The sequence below is a fragment of the Ursus maritimus genome, unplaced genomic scaffold, assembly GCF_017311325.1.
Source record: "Ursus maritimus isolate PB19 unplaced genomic scaffold, ASM1731132v1 scaffold_7, whole genome shotgun sequence".
Taxonomy (NCBI): domain Eukaryota; kingdom Metazoa; phylum Chordata; class Mammalia; order Carnivora; family Ursidae; genus Ursus; species Ursus maritimus.
Genome location: NW_024426885.1, coordinates 15502091 through 15518174, shown reverse-complemented (window position 1 = coordinate 15518174; position 16084 = coordinate 15502091). Strand labels below are relative to the sequence as shown.

General features: G+C 34.2%; 1 protein-coding gene across 1 annotated transcript in view; it reads left to right on the top strand.

Annotated features, from left to right (window-relative positions):
* ATRNL1 (attractin like 1) overlaps positions 1 to 16084 on the top strand; it is a 756768-nt gene that overhangs the window by 40373 nt on the left and 700311 nt on the right. The window contains exon 6 of the mRNA XM_040623807.1: positions 11800 to 11974. Within this exon, the coding sequence (XP_040479741.1) occupies positions 11800 to 11974 (175 nt within the window). The remainder of the gene's footprint in view (positions 1 to 11799; positions 11975 to 16084) is intronic.

The following is a 16084-nucleotide window of genomic DNA, read 5'->3' as shown; positions in this document are numbered from 1 at the left end:
ACCTCCATTATATTTTATTCTTCTATGTTGGTTAATTTTACTTACTCTGTTTGGTTCTATGCTAGTATACAAAAAAAAGGGTTGCTTTCTAGAAACTGAGATTTTATTAAGGAGGACAAATGCAGAGGGGAAGCCCACCTTTGTGTTAAGTCTTGGATTCCCTTCCTCACATTTCTAATTTAGCTTTTTATGGACACCTTCGAAGACTTCTGCTCACCCATCACCATACTTTTTCCTCCCTTAACTTTCTCTTCTTTCTTCCTTAATCATCTGCTATCATCTTTTTACTCTTTGAGGAATTTTTCCAAATTACACAGGAGTTTGTTTTAATGGTAGATGGCACCATCAATATCATCTATCCCCCCTTTCCTGTAGAGAGCACTTACAAACCCCAAAAGATGAAATAGTAAAGAATAAAGAAAATACTAAGTAGCATGTTGAAAAGCACACAAATTTGTTGTATAATGTGTAATTTTGTCATAATGTATGGTTGTCAGAGATGATATATACATATTAAATAGATTATTTAAATGGTAGAGGCCTCTGTGGGCTCAATCTGCTTCTGTGATGATTTTCACTTAATAAAATTATTTAAGTCCCAATAAGTCACAGGAGGGGAAAATGCAACTTTAAAAAGCAATTTTCTTTTAAGATGGCTTCCAAACATTGAGACAGATGAGGAATTTTTAAAAGACATCCAAATCATGATATAACAAATTGAGTTTATGTTCATATGTAGAGAATACAGTAGAACATTAATTTTCGAAGCAGTCTCCAAGTTGTATGGTTCCCCCTCCACCCCCGGGCCATCAATTCCCTAATTAGAGTGGCTCCAGGTTTCTTTCTTTACATAAATTAAACAAAATCTGAATCCCTGGAAGTCTGATTATAAGCAGAAACAGTTCTGGCTTACTTGAGCAGAAAAGGCACCTATTGGAAAGTATGGCAGAGACCATTGTCTCCCAGAATTTATTCTTCCCTTGTTTTTAGCACATGGCCTTCCAGCTACATACCACATTTCTTAGCCATCCTTGCAGCTAGTTTGGCTGTTGTACTAAGTTCAGGCCAATAGTACACTAGTGGAAGTGCTGTGTGGAACTTTTAGATCATTGAGATCTTTCCAAATGGTGGTGGATGACAATAACTTTAGTAACCAGTATTACTTGCTCATTTGCCCCTAGAATGTTTCATTAGGGAGAAATTAACTTTTAGCTTATTTAAGCAACTTAGTTTTGGTTCTCCTAACCTGTACCCTAACTAATACAGAAGGGTTCCCAGTAGCTCCGAAGAGAGATGAAAGGCTGGAGTTACCTTGGTTGGAAAGGGTCAGGTACAACAGAAAGCCAGGTGGGTAGGTTCATGGCTACCTGAAAGATGAAGCCACAAGAATATTTGGTTATGATATTCGTGTCACTCCACTGGACGCTGGGATCCCACCACTGGCATCCTTACTGTGCAAAGTACATGCTTCAGGCACAGCTAGAAAGAATTCTGAATGGTTCCTACATCTTTGTATCACTTGTGAAGATTCAAAGTCCTGCTTAGTAGCATCTGTTTGGTTGAGGTCTTACTCATACCTTGGCTGCCTAGACATACATAAATAGAGAATTTAACTTTTCTGATTTATGTAGTGGGACGGGATCCTGTTTCTGAACAGAATTCACACAAGAGAGATTTTCCCAAACAGGAAGGGGGTTGAAATGATTGGAGTCTCTCAAACAAATACAAAATCCAAATAAAATATTTTAAAACATAGATTGTTGCCTTAATTGACAAGGAATGGTGTAAGTAGTTCTCTATGTCTACTCAGAAAAACTTTGCAATGTGGAATCAATGGTGGGAGTAGACGGGTTAAAAAAATAAGCCCGAAGGCTTTAATGTCTGATTTTTTTTTCTTAATCCATCACACAAGACATTTTTCCCCCTATTTTATAGAGATGAAAAATAGGTCACTGTCTTTATATACAAGACTATTACTTAACCATTTAAAGATTGTTCCTGTGATGTTCCTTTCCTATTCCAGAATGTCCTGCTTAATTCTATTGTTCAGTCCTTTTAAATATCTTCAGGACATTCTTCATGTTTTCAGTATTTCAGTTCGTTTTAGACATGGTTCTCATATAAGGATTGGAGTTTGTTGTTTTAAGCCTTTAAAATATTGATTAAAAGATATCTAAGTATATAAATCAGAGAATTTGATAGTTTTATATAATGCCTCTGATTCTTTATTTAAACTCATACTTTATTTGAACTTATTTCAGTTTCTTTCATGCCTCTTTGTCCCTTACTATGTCTCGGCCTTTCTTATTTCTGAATTTCATCCTGGAATACCTTACTCCATTAACATTTTAAGACCAGGGCAAATCCTCCTGTTATATGGTTTCATAGGACCCTACATTTTAAATTTATAGCATTTATCACATTTATGTATGTGTGATTTTTAATTTTCTTTCCTACGGAGTATAAGCTCCATGAAGTGAAGAGTGATTATGTTTTGATCATCTTTGTGTTCCCAGTACATATTATAGTGCTTGACATGTAGTAGGCATTCAGGTTTTTTGTTGTTGCTGAATGAATTATTATTATTATTTTTAATTTAAATTTTACTTAGTTAACATACAGTGCAATATTGGTTTCTGGAGTTGAATAAATGAATTAGACATGTATTAGTTTGCTAGTTTGATGATATATAGACATTCAAGTAGAAGTGTTTCAGAAGATGAAGACTAATAAATTATGTAATGTACTTAATTTATAAAAAATAATTTTAAATATTGAGAAAAACAAGTGAATTTCAGCACGTGTTCTTGGATTCTTTGTTTTCTATTTATTGCAATCCTTTGGTTTTAGATTTTAACATTTGCCAATAGGTGGCAGTATTGACTACCAGAACATACACTTAACCTCTATGACTTCATTCAAGTTGTGAAAACTTGGTAATTTTGTTTGTTTTAGAAAAATATAAGATGTTTTAATTTAAACTCATGAGTATTTTTATCCTGAAGTGTTTTTTTTTCCCTGGGTTCGTCATATACTAGGGCATGCTTAGTTACTTTAGAATAGTGTACAAGTACACATCAGAGTATAGGCTGCACCTTGAAGAAATTCACTGGATAAATTACATTTTCCTTTTTACATTTAATAATAATAAACATGGTCTCTCTACTTTATTTAACTTTAATGACAGGTAATGTACAAATTAAATTCTTTTCTTTTAGTTCATTCTTCCCACTCGTAAAATCAGCAGATCTGACTTTTTGCAGGTCAATAAAATGAAGTTTTTATCCCTAACCTATTTGAAAAATTGTTTAAAGGTAACATTGAGAATATATATATATACACACACACACACACATATATGCACAAAATAAGATTTATTAACTAATTCATTCATTTATGTAACAAAATTTTTTGAGCTTCTACTAAGTGCTAGTCACTATTCTATGCCTTTCAGATACATCGTGGAACAAAGAAGTCAAGGATCCTTGTGTAGCTTACTTATATTCAAACTGGGAGAGACAGATCGTAGACAATAAACCTAATATACATGTTATAAGTATAGTATATTAGAAAGGGATAAGTGCCATGGAAAAAGAAAGTAGAGCTGAGAAAGAGGGATAGTTCTGGGGATGGGAGTTACAATTTAAAATAGAGTGGTCAGCTTAGGCCTTATTGAGAAGGTGACATTTGTGCAAGGACTTGGTACAACTGTGGGAATTAGCTATATAGTTATTTAGGAGAAGAATATTCCAGGCAGTTGGAACAGTCAGTATAAATGTCCTAAGGTAGAAACATGCCTATTGTGTTTGAGGACCAGCCAAAAGGCCAGTGTGCCTGGAATTGAATTACTGATGGGAGATTAGCCAGATATGAGCTCAGAGAAGTTACAGAATAGGGGAGAGGTTTGGGGATGGGGTTAAGGGGTTGTTGGAGCGATGGAGGTATGTGAAAAATGGAGCCAGATCAGCTAACCCTTAGCATTGGGGACCATCGTAAGGATTTAGACTTTTACCCTAAGTGAAATGGGGAGCTATTGAAAAATTTTGAGCAGAAGATTGCTACAATCTGACTTAGTTTTAAAAGGTTCCTGTTGGCTTCTAATTGAGAAGCCTGGAAGCAGAGTACCAGTTAAGAGGTTACTGCTATAATTATAATCCAGATGAGAGGTGATAGTAGTGTGGGCAGGCAGCTGAGGGGACAAGAATGGCTGGAGTGCTGCAGGGAATGTTAAAGCAGGGTTAATTAGATTTCCTGATGTATCGGGTATGGGAGGGGGTGAGAGAAAGAAAAGAGTCCAAATGGCTTTGAGGTTGTTTAGACTACAGAGTAAGATGGAGTTGTTATCAACTGATATGAAGAAGAGTTTAGGAGGAAAATTAGTTTGATTTTGGTATGTGAAGTTTGAGATGTCTTTTAGACATCTAGGAGGAAACATTGAGGAGACAGTTGGGGTTTAGTGGAGGAGGTCTGTACTGTAGCTATAAATTTGTGTCTTAAAAATATTAAGTTGGAAACTATTGATGATACTTAAAGCCAAGAAATCAGATGAGATCACCAGGAAAGTGAGCGTAGAGAGAGAATAGAACAGACTGAGCTGGGAATCACAACACAATTCATGGGCTATTGTGCTAGACATACAGGTTCCTTCCTTATAGAAGCTTACCTGATGTTGAAATATTTACAAGCACTTATATTATTGTCTCTGACTTATATAAGTAGAACAAACAAATCCTGCTCTCAATCTTAGCTAACTATATTTATCATTTTCAATTACTCAGAACCAACATCCATAAAGCTTTGTTTTAAGCCTTCCACGACTCAAAATAATACATTGAAAAGCACTTTTCTTTGCTAACAGGACAGTTCCTTTCTATATTATAATTGCATCATTGACCTGAACTGAGAGAACCAAATATTCTTGGAACAGAACAGTATAATGATTACTACTCACACAATTCATTGTTCTATAAAATTAAAATATTGTCAAAACAGCTGTGAACATTTAAAATACACTGAATTCATGCCTGGCCTTTGGAGATTGGTTTAATGGGCCAAGAAAATGTTTATAATATTTCAGATACTGAAACAAAATCAGATTTTTCAGTGGTGTTAGAAAATGACTCTTACTCTTGTTACCTTGTTTTGCCTTTTACTTGGAGAACTTCGGATTCAGGGCACATACTAAGTCATAAAATTATTTCTGGAATGATTACAATAAGTTACATACACCTCTCTTAAAATTTCCCTTCTCAGCGTATTTTTCCCTTTTCTATTAGCAATCCAATTTCTTTTTGGGAAATTGCCTTTCATTTAGTGAGACTAGTCTTGATGGGATGATAAATCCAGATACCTGCCTATTCTAAACTTGATTTTGTAACCTCATTTTGAAATTCTCCGAATTTGTCCAATAATTCCCATTTTTCCTTAAGGTAGTCAAAATTAGTTTCTGTGGTGTACAACCAAAGAAATCTAGCTGATACACTATACCAGAGATACTATTAGAGGGCGTATATAAATGTGTATATACATATGTATATGTATTATATATTTCTGTTACTAGCTATTTAAAATGCCAAAGTGATATTTGCAATATAGAGGTATTGATAGAAATTTGGCTTAACAATCTACATTTGGCACAGTTCAAAGTTAGCATTTATTTAGTGTTTTTAATTGAGAACTGAAAAAAGAAAAGAAATATAATTTGGCCCTTTAAGTCTATACCACCTTAATAGTAAAATATTTTTTTCATGATGACTTAGATTAAATAAGAATTAAAAGTATGAGCTAAAACTGTATCAAGAAGTCCAAAATTCTAGAGAGAGATTAATTTTTCCCCTGAAATCAATCCTACTTGACTGGATAACTTTTTGGCTTCTTTTCTAGCTTTAAATGGTACAGAGAAACTCCACTCAGAGTTATTCTTGTGTTTAGAAATCAAAGCATGCTGTTAAGTTATTAATCAGTAAGGAGCAATTCATTTCCCTCCTTGTTGGTAGAGATCAAATTTTACTGCTAGGTTTTCCTTTCTGCATCTTTGGACATAGCAATTACAGGTTCACTAGTAACATCGAAAATTTGTATATAAATCTATTCATAATTTTGGGACCTTTGGGGAATTGCTGTTTCACTCATCTGAAGACTTTAAATTTTTATCTTTCTTTATATGGAAGCAAAGTTATTTTATAACTTTCATTTGTGTAAAACAAATATATTTTTTTGTATTGATTCTCATAAAATTAGAGATAGATTCCTTTAGAAAAACTTTTCCAGTGCAAAATAATTAGAATACTTTGGAAAGGAAGAAATATAATTTAGTAGTCTGGAATTACTTTGGAAGAACTTTAAAAACTTTGTAGTTCTTTCTTTGTTCTAGGTTTTATCTTTGCAATTTTTTCTCAGTTTGATTTTCCTGCAATTATAGGTTTTTGTTTTTTTTTTTTTTTGAGAGAGAGTGGAGTTGAGGTGGGGAGGGCAGAGGGAGAATCTCAAGCAGGCTCCCTGCCCAGTGTGGAACCTGACTTGGGGCTGATCTCACGATCTTGAGATCATGACCCTGAGATCATGATCTGAGCCAAAATCAAGAGTGAGATGCCTAACTGAGCCATCCAGGTGCCCCTGGGATTATAGGAATTTTTTACTTGTAATTTTCCTTTTTTCTTTGACATGTATATTTGTAATATCTAATGACACTAGGCTTTATTAAAATAGATTGTCTCAGGTAGACTTAGTTTTCTTATATATAAAATAAAGGGATTGACTTAATAAGAATAGGATTACTATAAGGGAGATTTATTATACTATTTAATTTTAAGTATAATCTCATATTATCTTCTTGGAATCCTATGCTCTTCTGATATAATCTGAAGCTTGAAGAAGTAACTTGTCCAAGGTTTCATATCTAATAAGTAGAAAGCTAGGTTTACTTCATAGCTCATGCTTTTAATCTTTATAGCTCTAAGGTTATTTTCATTCATTCACTCAGTAAGTATATACTGAGGCCACTTATATAGGGGTTGTAAGCTATGTTAGGAATTTTTCATTTTGTTTGAGTGTAGGAAACCATTGAAAGATTTTGATTAGGAGAATGATAGGAGTGAATTTATATTTTTAATCACTCTGGTTTCATTGTGGAGAGTTGAATGTGATGAGAAGGGAACCAGAATGGAGACTGTTGTTCCAAATAGTCCAGGTGAATGCACGGTGGCTTGGACTAGGATGGTAGTTGTAAAGGAAGGAATTGGTGGTTGGTGTCTAGTAGAAGTGACAGAATTGAAAGATGTTTATAATTGGTAAAGTACAGATACTCAGACACCACCCAGTCAGAATGGATGCTGGCCTTAGGACTGGAGCAAGATCCTGGATGAGCCATGCTGTGCCAGGCGTCACACCTTTGGTTGTTGATTGGAGAGGTTTGGATTACCTCAGGAAGGGGCCAGGGGAACTGGGAGGGAAGGCCAGGTACTTGAGGCAGCGTCTACTTATTTTGAAACCTTTCCATATTTTAATAATCAGAAAGGCTGTACACTTGCATACCTAATGAATGTCAGTCCAGGATTTGTTGGATTGGATATGGAGTGTGGGGGGAAAGAAAGAACTCAGGAAAAGCCCCATGGTCTTTGCCCTGAGCAGTGAGGTGAATGGAGGTGCAATTTCCTGAGATGGTAAATACTGGTGAGGGAGCAGATTTGAAAGGGAAGAGTTAGGATTTTAGTTTTGGACATGGTAAGTTTGAGATGATTTATTAGACACCCACGTGAAGATGTCATGTAGGCAGTTTGTCTTTGAATCTGAAATTCAAGAGGGGTTGTGGGGCTGGAGATACACATTTGGGAGGGATCAGAGTATAATTCTACTCTCTATGATTGTAGACTAGCTTTTTCCCCTCAAAAATCTCAGCAGCCTTTACTAATGCCTAAAGTTACAGCATTAGAAATTCATTTATGCTCTTTGGGTTATTAAACGACACATAACGTGTGGAAAAGGTGGTGTATTAAAGCTTTATGAAATCCTCACTGTAACATGAATTAGTTTATTACATCCTTTTCCAGACAGCTGAGGTCTGCATACCTTGAGGAGATTCCCGTATTGATAGAGAGAAGTTAAGCAGGGAGAGTTAATGTGGAGAAGTTGCAGGAGGGGCCACATTAGGAAGTGGTAGATAGAGGACTTTTCATGGATGTATTTTTATAAAAAGGGAGTCTTGGGTGCCTAGGTGACTCAGTTAGTTAAGCATTCTACTCTTGATTTGGCTCAGGTCATGATCTCAGGGTCATGAGATTGAGCCCTGCCCAAAGTGTGGAGCCTGCTTAAGATTCTCTCTCTTCCTCTCCCTCTGCCCCTCCCCCACCCTCTAAAAAAATAAATAAAAAATAAAAAGGGAGTCTTGGAGGGCCTTAAATGTAGATATCAATGTTAGATTTTTTAATGGATGGCAAAGGCTTTGTATATAATGTATTCTTTATAGTTATTTGTGTTTTAAATTAATATTCAGTTTATAAAATTACATTTTTTTAAAGACTTCATTTATTTGAGAGAGACGGAATGAGCAGGGGGTCAGAGACAAGTAGACTCCCTGCTGAGCAGGGTGAATCCGATGTTGGACTTGATCCTAGGACCCAAGATCATGACCTGAGCCCAAGTCAGATGCTTAACTGAGCCACCCAGGCACCCTATAAAATGACATTTTTAATTATTTTAGTTATAGAATGCAGAAGGCTGCAAATTAAGATACCTAATTTTCCTTAAATTTTAAGCCATATTCATAAGTCTCATTCTATTTATAAACTTACTAATTTAGAACAAAATAAAGACAATCTGTAGAGTTTGACTATAGACATTCCTTCTAATAATTGCTAGAAGTTAATATAAGGTACAGTAGTAACAAAGATAAGAAGAATTTTGACTGCTATTTTGTGTAGAAAATTAGATATTTTAGATTACTGAGTAAAATTTTAAAAACCTCTAGAATCCTGTTTTTCTGTATTAAATAACAATATTTAAATAAATTAATAAATTTAGCTATGTGTTAGTTTCTTGTAACTGCTGTTTTAAGAAAAACAATAGACATTTATTAATCTCTTACCATTCTGAGATAAGAAGTGTGAAGTCAGTTTCACTGGGTAAAATCTCAGGAGTTGCAGGGTCACACTCCTTCTGGAGGCTCTATGAAAAGATCTGTATCCTTGACTTCTCCAGCTCTTAGGGCTGCAGTTCCCAGGACTTTTCCCTTCTTCAGTCTTCAAAGCTTGCTGCACCGCTAACTTCAGTGGTCATTTTGCTTTCTTCTTCTGTATTCAGATCTCCCTCTCTGTAAGGACACTTGTAATTATATTTAGAGCCTGCCTGGCTAATCCAGATAAACTTCCCAGCTTGATTTCTAATTTAGTCATATCTTCAAAGTTCCTTTTGCCAGATAAGGTGTAACATTCACAGGTTTCAGTGATTAGGACCTAGATTTCTTCGGGTGGGGGCATTATTTAGCCTACCACAAACCTGCTCTGAAATATTTTGCTTTAGCACAGATTTCATAAACATATTACTGCTTTAAATATAGTTCTGACTCTCAAGAGTTTTACATGCTGTTAATTCTTTATCAAGCTCTTTGTGAAGTAATACCCAGGTATTTGCTCCCGACTCCGTGCCGTTTAGGTGGTAGACTGTTTTTAAGTTTTTATTTAGAAAGTTTTAAATTTATGGAAAAGTTGCAAGAATAAGAATAATACAAAGAATATCCAAGTGCCCTTTACCCAGATTCACCTACTGTTAACATTTTACCCTATTTGCTTTATTATTCCTGACTTACGTAATTTAAATAAATCTACATTTCCTTTTTAAGAAAACAAGCCACAAAATTTCATACCAATGGATATATTACTTATATATAATGTCCATATGATCTCATTTCTCTTTAGTTTAATTAGAGATTGGTGAACTGTTTCTGTGAGTTTTGGCTTTGTAGGTTATATGATCTATGTTGCAAGTATTCAACTCTACTAGTGCAAAAGCAGTCATAGATGATACTTAAATGAATGAGCATGCTGTGTTCTAATAAAATTTTGTTTGCAAAAACAGATAGTGGGCTGGAGTTTGCTCGCGGGTTGTTTGCCAACCTGAATTAAATGAATTCTAAGTGATTTAGAATTGGAATTAAAAAAAATTTTTTGACAGCAGTATGTTCCTTAAATTTCTTCAGTTACCAAGGAATAGTTCATAGTCTTTTCACTTAGAAATAGTAACATTTTCTGTATCTGATTTAAACGATTATGTCATTATCAAAGAGATAATCTAGAATGCTACCTAGTTTGTACCTGAAAAATACACTCATAGCTTGTAAGCATTGAAAAGGACTTTGAAGATGAATGAATGCATGGGTGAGTGAACAAATAAACAAATGGAAACTGTATACGTTAATGTTTCTCACATCAGGGTCTGTTGGGAAGTTTTAAAATTTTGTGATTCAAGATAATCTAAAATTTTTTGATATTAACACATTTAAGCCAAGTGATTGATCTCATAATTGAGTAAAAATATCACTTGATTGCCATGTCAACATTCCTGTTGACTATCAATTTGGGACCAAATAATATTGCTTATTATAGGCTAAAAAGAATATTACTGAGGTGTTCTGATGCTTTTGTGAAGTGAAGTTCAAATGATAATATGGCATATTATATGAATTTAAAATATTTATTAAAGGTAAAGGAAAGAAAAGTGATGGGAGAATTATGTCAATATAATATAGGTATGCTAAGGTTATGTTAAAAAAGTGCTATAGTAATATCATTTTCAATAGGGACCAATGATTTACTTTGAACAAAACAATGTCACTATCATATTAAGTAAACATTAGTTTTATTGATTTTATGTTTGTTTATATACAATTTATAAATTTTTGTTGGTTTTATATTTATAAAAGAACTTCAAACATAAGGAATTTATATTTAGTTTTGTTTGAGTGTATTTTAGTTTCCTTAGAATTAAAATAATTTATGAACCTTAAGTTTGGTGAAAATATATTTCCTTCAGGAGCATTCCTTCAATTAGTTAAGTCTGAGAAACCTGATCTAGGCTAGTCTCCTACATTTTACAGATGAGGAAACCAAGTCTCATGAGTAACATGAATGATGAGTCGGTAAAGGCAGTGTTTTTAACTTAAAGTTACATAAGTTATCCTGCACTTATTAATACTTTTTATTTTATTATGCATAATAATTTTTTCTTTTGAGGATAATAAGCCTTCCTACAACTGCCAATTTTGGTTGTTCTTAATAATAATGATACTAAGAAGAAATGTAATTTTTATTTTTTGTATTTGTTTAATAGTTTATAATTTGTAAATGCTCTCATTTCCATTGTCTTTTAAAAATTTATAATAATCTTTAGGGGATTGATTGTTATTTCTATTTTATAGATGAAGGATTGATGATGGGAGAGGGAAACAGACTTGCCCAAGGTCACACTTGTTGTCAGTGACCAAATCAGGATTTGAGTACATTGATTTGCAGTCTAACATTCTAGTAACATACTAAAGTAAATATGAAATTTTATATTATTTAAATGATTCTTTGAGGTTGTGGTATTTATGTCTGATTGGGTATATGAATTTTTTCCCTGTAGGCATTACTTTTGCTCTTAGAATTTTTCCTGTAAGTTATATTTCAGACCATTTGTTATGTATATTGCATTTACTAATATCATGAGCATTGAATTCTTAAATTCTCTTAATCCATATATTCTGTTTCTATAATCTAAGGTCTTTGTTTAATGCATTGTGTTTGATTTTTTTTTTTTTTTTGATAGGTCCTGATTGTTCTTTGAATGTTCCCTCTACTGAGTCTTACTGGATTCTGCCAAATGTTAAACCCTTCAGTCCTTCTGTAGGTCGGGCTTCCCATAAAGCAGTTTTACATGGGAAATTTATGTGGGTGATTGGTGGATATACTTTTAACTACAGTTCTTTTCAAATGGTCCTGAAGTAAGTTTTTTTTTTTTTAGATGTTCATAATCTTTTGGATTATTTTGGTAATAAGACTATACTAAATGTCTTACTTTATTGCTGTCCAAATTTATAAATGGTTGTATCAGTGATAGTATCTACTTCCTACGTGGGACTGATTTGAGAATATATGAACTAAATATATCCATAGTTAATTTTTTGTCATTGTGCATCTAGGTTAGTTTTGTAGAAATTTCATTACCTCTCTAGAGAGTGCTTTTCACAAATTCTTAGTATGAAAATATTAACTTCAAATAAGTAGGGGGCCATGCCTGTATTAGACATTAAAAATCCTGCCACCTTTTATTTTTCTTTTAGAATGAAGTGTAATTGCTTATATAAAAATATTTTCAGTTTGTTCCGTAAGTTTTAAGTTACCTGAGCTTTTACGTTACAAGCTTTTGGGAACACAGTGCCAGTATTATAAAATAAATCATTCATTTGCTATTGGCGCAATGGAGATTATTCTCTGCATGATTGAATGATATGAGAAATCACATGGGTGGCAGCTTTATCTGACTTTTTTTTCAGCTGCTGATTGTATTTTATCATCCATCTATTAACAGAATAAAAGAGGAAATAGAAGGAGTAATTTGATTATCAGTGTTGTTTGCAATATAATAATATAACTGGTACAACTTGGGCATTAACCAATCAGAACTGACCTTGTTAGTATTCATTGTAACATCGTATATATTGCATGTAGGCTCTTTGCAATATGCAATATACATATAATTTTTAAAATACGTATTTTTGCTTTTGTCCCAAACATTGCATGGGTCATACATACACTAAAAATTTGTTGGTTGCTTTTCTGAAATTCAGATTTAACTGAGCATCCTATATTTTATCTGGCAACCCTACGAACTGAAAATATTAACCTTGTTAATTTGGAGAATATAAAAAAGTCTGTGTTTAAGAGGAGATTGCTTTAAAACTATGATTGAATACGATTGGAACTAAAGTCTAAAATAAGACTTTATTTTTCCTCTGGAGAGGAAGGAAAGGAAGAGTTATAGGTAAATAAGTGAAGAATTAGAATTATGTATCACAATATATGAAGGATAAAATATTCTAGAAAGAACTGAAGGTGAGTTGGTGGGATTAAACGAGTTTTTAAGATAAAAAAAGAACCTGAAGAAATAGTAAGATTTTAAGTGTGGAAACGAGAAGGAAATTAACTGTGATTAATGAAAATGAAAAGTCTATGAAAATAAAACTTTGAATTAAATTGTAGTATTTGCAAAGTGGAGTTGTGAAGATGGAGTACAGTGTTAGGGAAACATGGGAATCTTAAAAGTTTGTGTTCTCTACAAGTTTAGTAGCATATTTAAAATTAAGTGGTGAATAGCACTTGATACTCTCTTGAATTTATATATTTCTCATTTGATTCAGATAGTTTAACTTTTTTTTTTTTTTTTGTCTGCAACCTGGTTCTTTGCTTATAGTGTTTAGTTTTGTAGTAAGCCTTGAGGTGTGAGATTAGAAGTAACCTGGTTGCTGTTTTCACAGGTTAGAGATTTTTTTTTTTTTTATTATTCTGAATGTAGTTCAGTTGCAGGTAGGTAAGGATATTTACTAGCTTTTAGAAGTGATGTCAGTCATAAGTCAGATTATCTTCTATAGAATTTAATTGAGGTATAGATGTTACATTTTAAAAAAATATTTAGCATTTTTAAGAAAGATTTTATTTATTTGAGAGAGAGAAAGAGAGCACGACTGGGGAGAGAGACAGAGGGAGAAGCAGACTCCATGCTGAGCAGGGAGCCCAATGTGGGACTCGATCTTGGGACTCTGGGATCATGATCTGAGCTGAAGGCAGATGCTTAACTGACTGAGCCACCCAGGTGCCCCTAGATGTTACATTTTAAGACAAAATTATTCAGTAGAATATAAAAGTTCTGTATTAGTATATTAAATTAAAATATTTGACAGAACATATATATTGACATTAGTGAGAATTAACATGTATTTATGGGCATAGCAAACTGTTTTGAATATTTACGGTATGCTTGTTACTTGGGGTATATCCGTGGACATAATAAATGTCCCTATCTTTATGGAGTTAGTGAGGAAATATAATTACCATAATAAATAAGTACATTGTAAGTAAATTGTATATATGCACTTTATAGAGATAGATACCAAGATAGGATAAGCAAATCACAAAGTGCAAAGAGGAGAGAGCTACAGTTATAAATGTAGTGGTCAAGGTACGCATCACGGGAAAGGTGATAACTGAACAGACTTAAAGGAGATTAAGCACTGGCAGTGCAGTTATCTGGTGGCAGGGAAAAGAGCCAGACAAAAGTCTTAATATGGGAGCTACTTAGAGAGTTCAGGCAGCAACAGGGAGGCCCCTGTGACTTTCACGGAATACATAAGAGGGAAGCATGAAATCGTTGGGATAGTTGGGGGGAGAGACAGATCATGTAGAATGTTATAGATCTTTTGAGAGTCATGGGAATCTTTGAGCATGCTTTGACATATTTTAAAGGAGTCACTATGCCTACTTTGTTAAGAATATACTGGGATTGGGAGGAAGAGTAGAAACAGGGCTTGAGTGAGGATGAGATCATCAAGGGAATGAATTCTAGGTGGAGAAGAGGACCAAGAACTGAGCCTGAAGCACTATATCACTAGGAGGTCGGGGAAAAGAGGAGAAACTAGCTGAGGAGGCTGAAAAGGAGTGGCCAGTGAGGTAGAAAATGGAGAGTGTGGTGTCTTTGAAGGCAAGGGAAGAGACTATGAGGAGGAAGGATTGATTAGCAGTGTCAAACGCTAGTGATTAACCAGGTCAAGGAAAATTAGGACTGAGAAGCAGCCAGGGATTTAGCAGGAAGAAGTTGAGTTTAATAAAAACAGTTTTGCTAGAGTGATGTTTTTAAAAGCTTACTTGGAGTTAGCTGAAGAGAAAGTGGAGAGGTGCAGGGAGGGGCAAGGAAGAAAAGGGGTAGTAAAGAAGTGGGGTGATAGCTTGAAGGGGTAGCAGTGAGGTCAGGAGAAATTTTTCTTTTTCTTTTTTTGTAAGTGGGGAAAAATAACATCATGTTTTTGTGCTGATGGGAATTCTCTAGTAAGACCAGAAAGTAGTGATGTAGGAAAGAGATGGGAGAACTGCTAGAATGTTGTGGGATCTGCGCCAGGAGAACAAATAGAGTTTATTGATAGCAGGCAACAGCCGATTGCTTAGGAGGGGCCGAGGACCTAGATGCTAAGAATGGTTTTGCATTTTTAATGGGCTGTAGAAAAGAACCGAAGAAGGATGTTTTAGATCAATGTGGTACACAAAGCCTAAAATATTTACTGTCTGGCCCTTTACAGAAATAGTTTGCTGGGCCCTAATTTATGGTAAGTTGGTGGAAAGCAGTGTGTTGGGTGCAGATGTGGTAGGTTGATTGTGTTTCCTCATTTATGTCATACACATGTATTTTATAATTCCAAGGTAGGAAATAAGTTAAACAAAATATAGAAGACAATTTTTGGTAACCCTTTCTTTGTGTGTGTGTGTGTGTGTGTGTGTGTGTGTGTGTGTGTGTGTGTGTGAAGGGAGCTCTCTTACCTTTCTTGATGAAGGAAGAAAGAGATGAGGGGAAATAATTGATAATGAGCTTCTTAAACAATGATCTAGCCAATTCTTAGCTGGGTGCTTCCCTTTGTATGTTTTGGCAAATTGGGGAACTTTTGAGTGTAGAGTGTGACGGTGGAGTTCTGTTGGATAAGCATTTGAGATTCATAGTTTGGAACTTCTGTTTTCACATAAATATTTTTAGAACAAATATTAATTTTCTTTTTTTATCCTTTAATCCAGTAAGTACTTTATTTTTACAGAAGCTTCTTTCTTACTAGATTCATTTTATTTCAGAAAGTGATCTATGGACGTGTTATATTTGGCATAGGAAATGCATACTTCTTAGTTAATTTATATAATGCTAGGCTTAGTCTGTGTAAAAGAATACAAGTGAATACATAAAGCGAATGGCTGTTGTAAAAATGGAGAGAATTTTCATCTATTTTGAAAAGAAAAAGCTGGCTTAAAAAAAAAATTGAAAATGCAGAATAACTCCCTTACTATCTAGGCTAATCAGT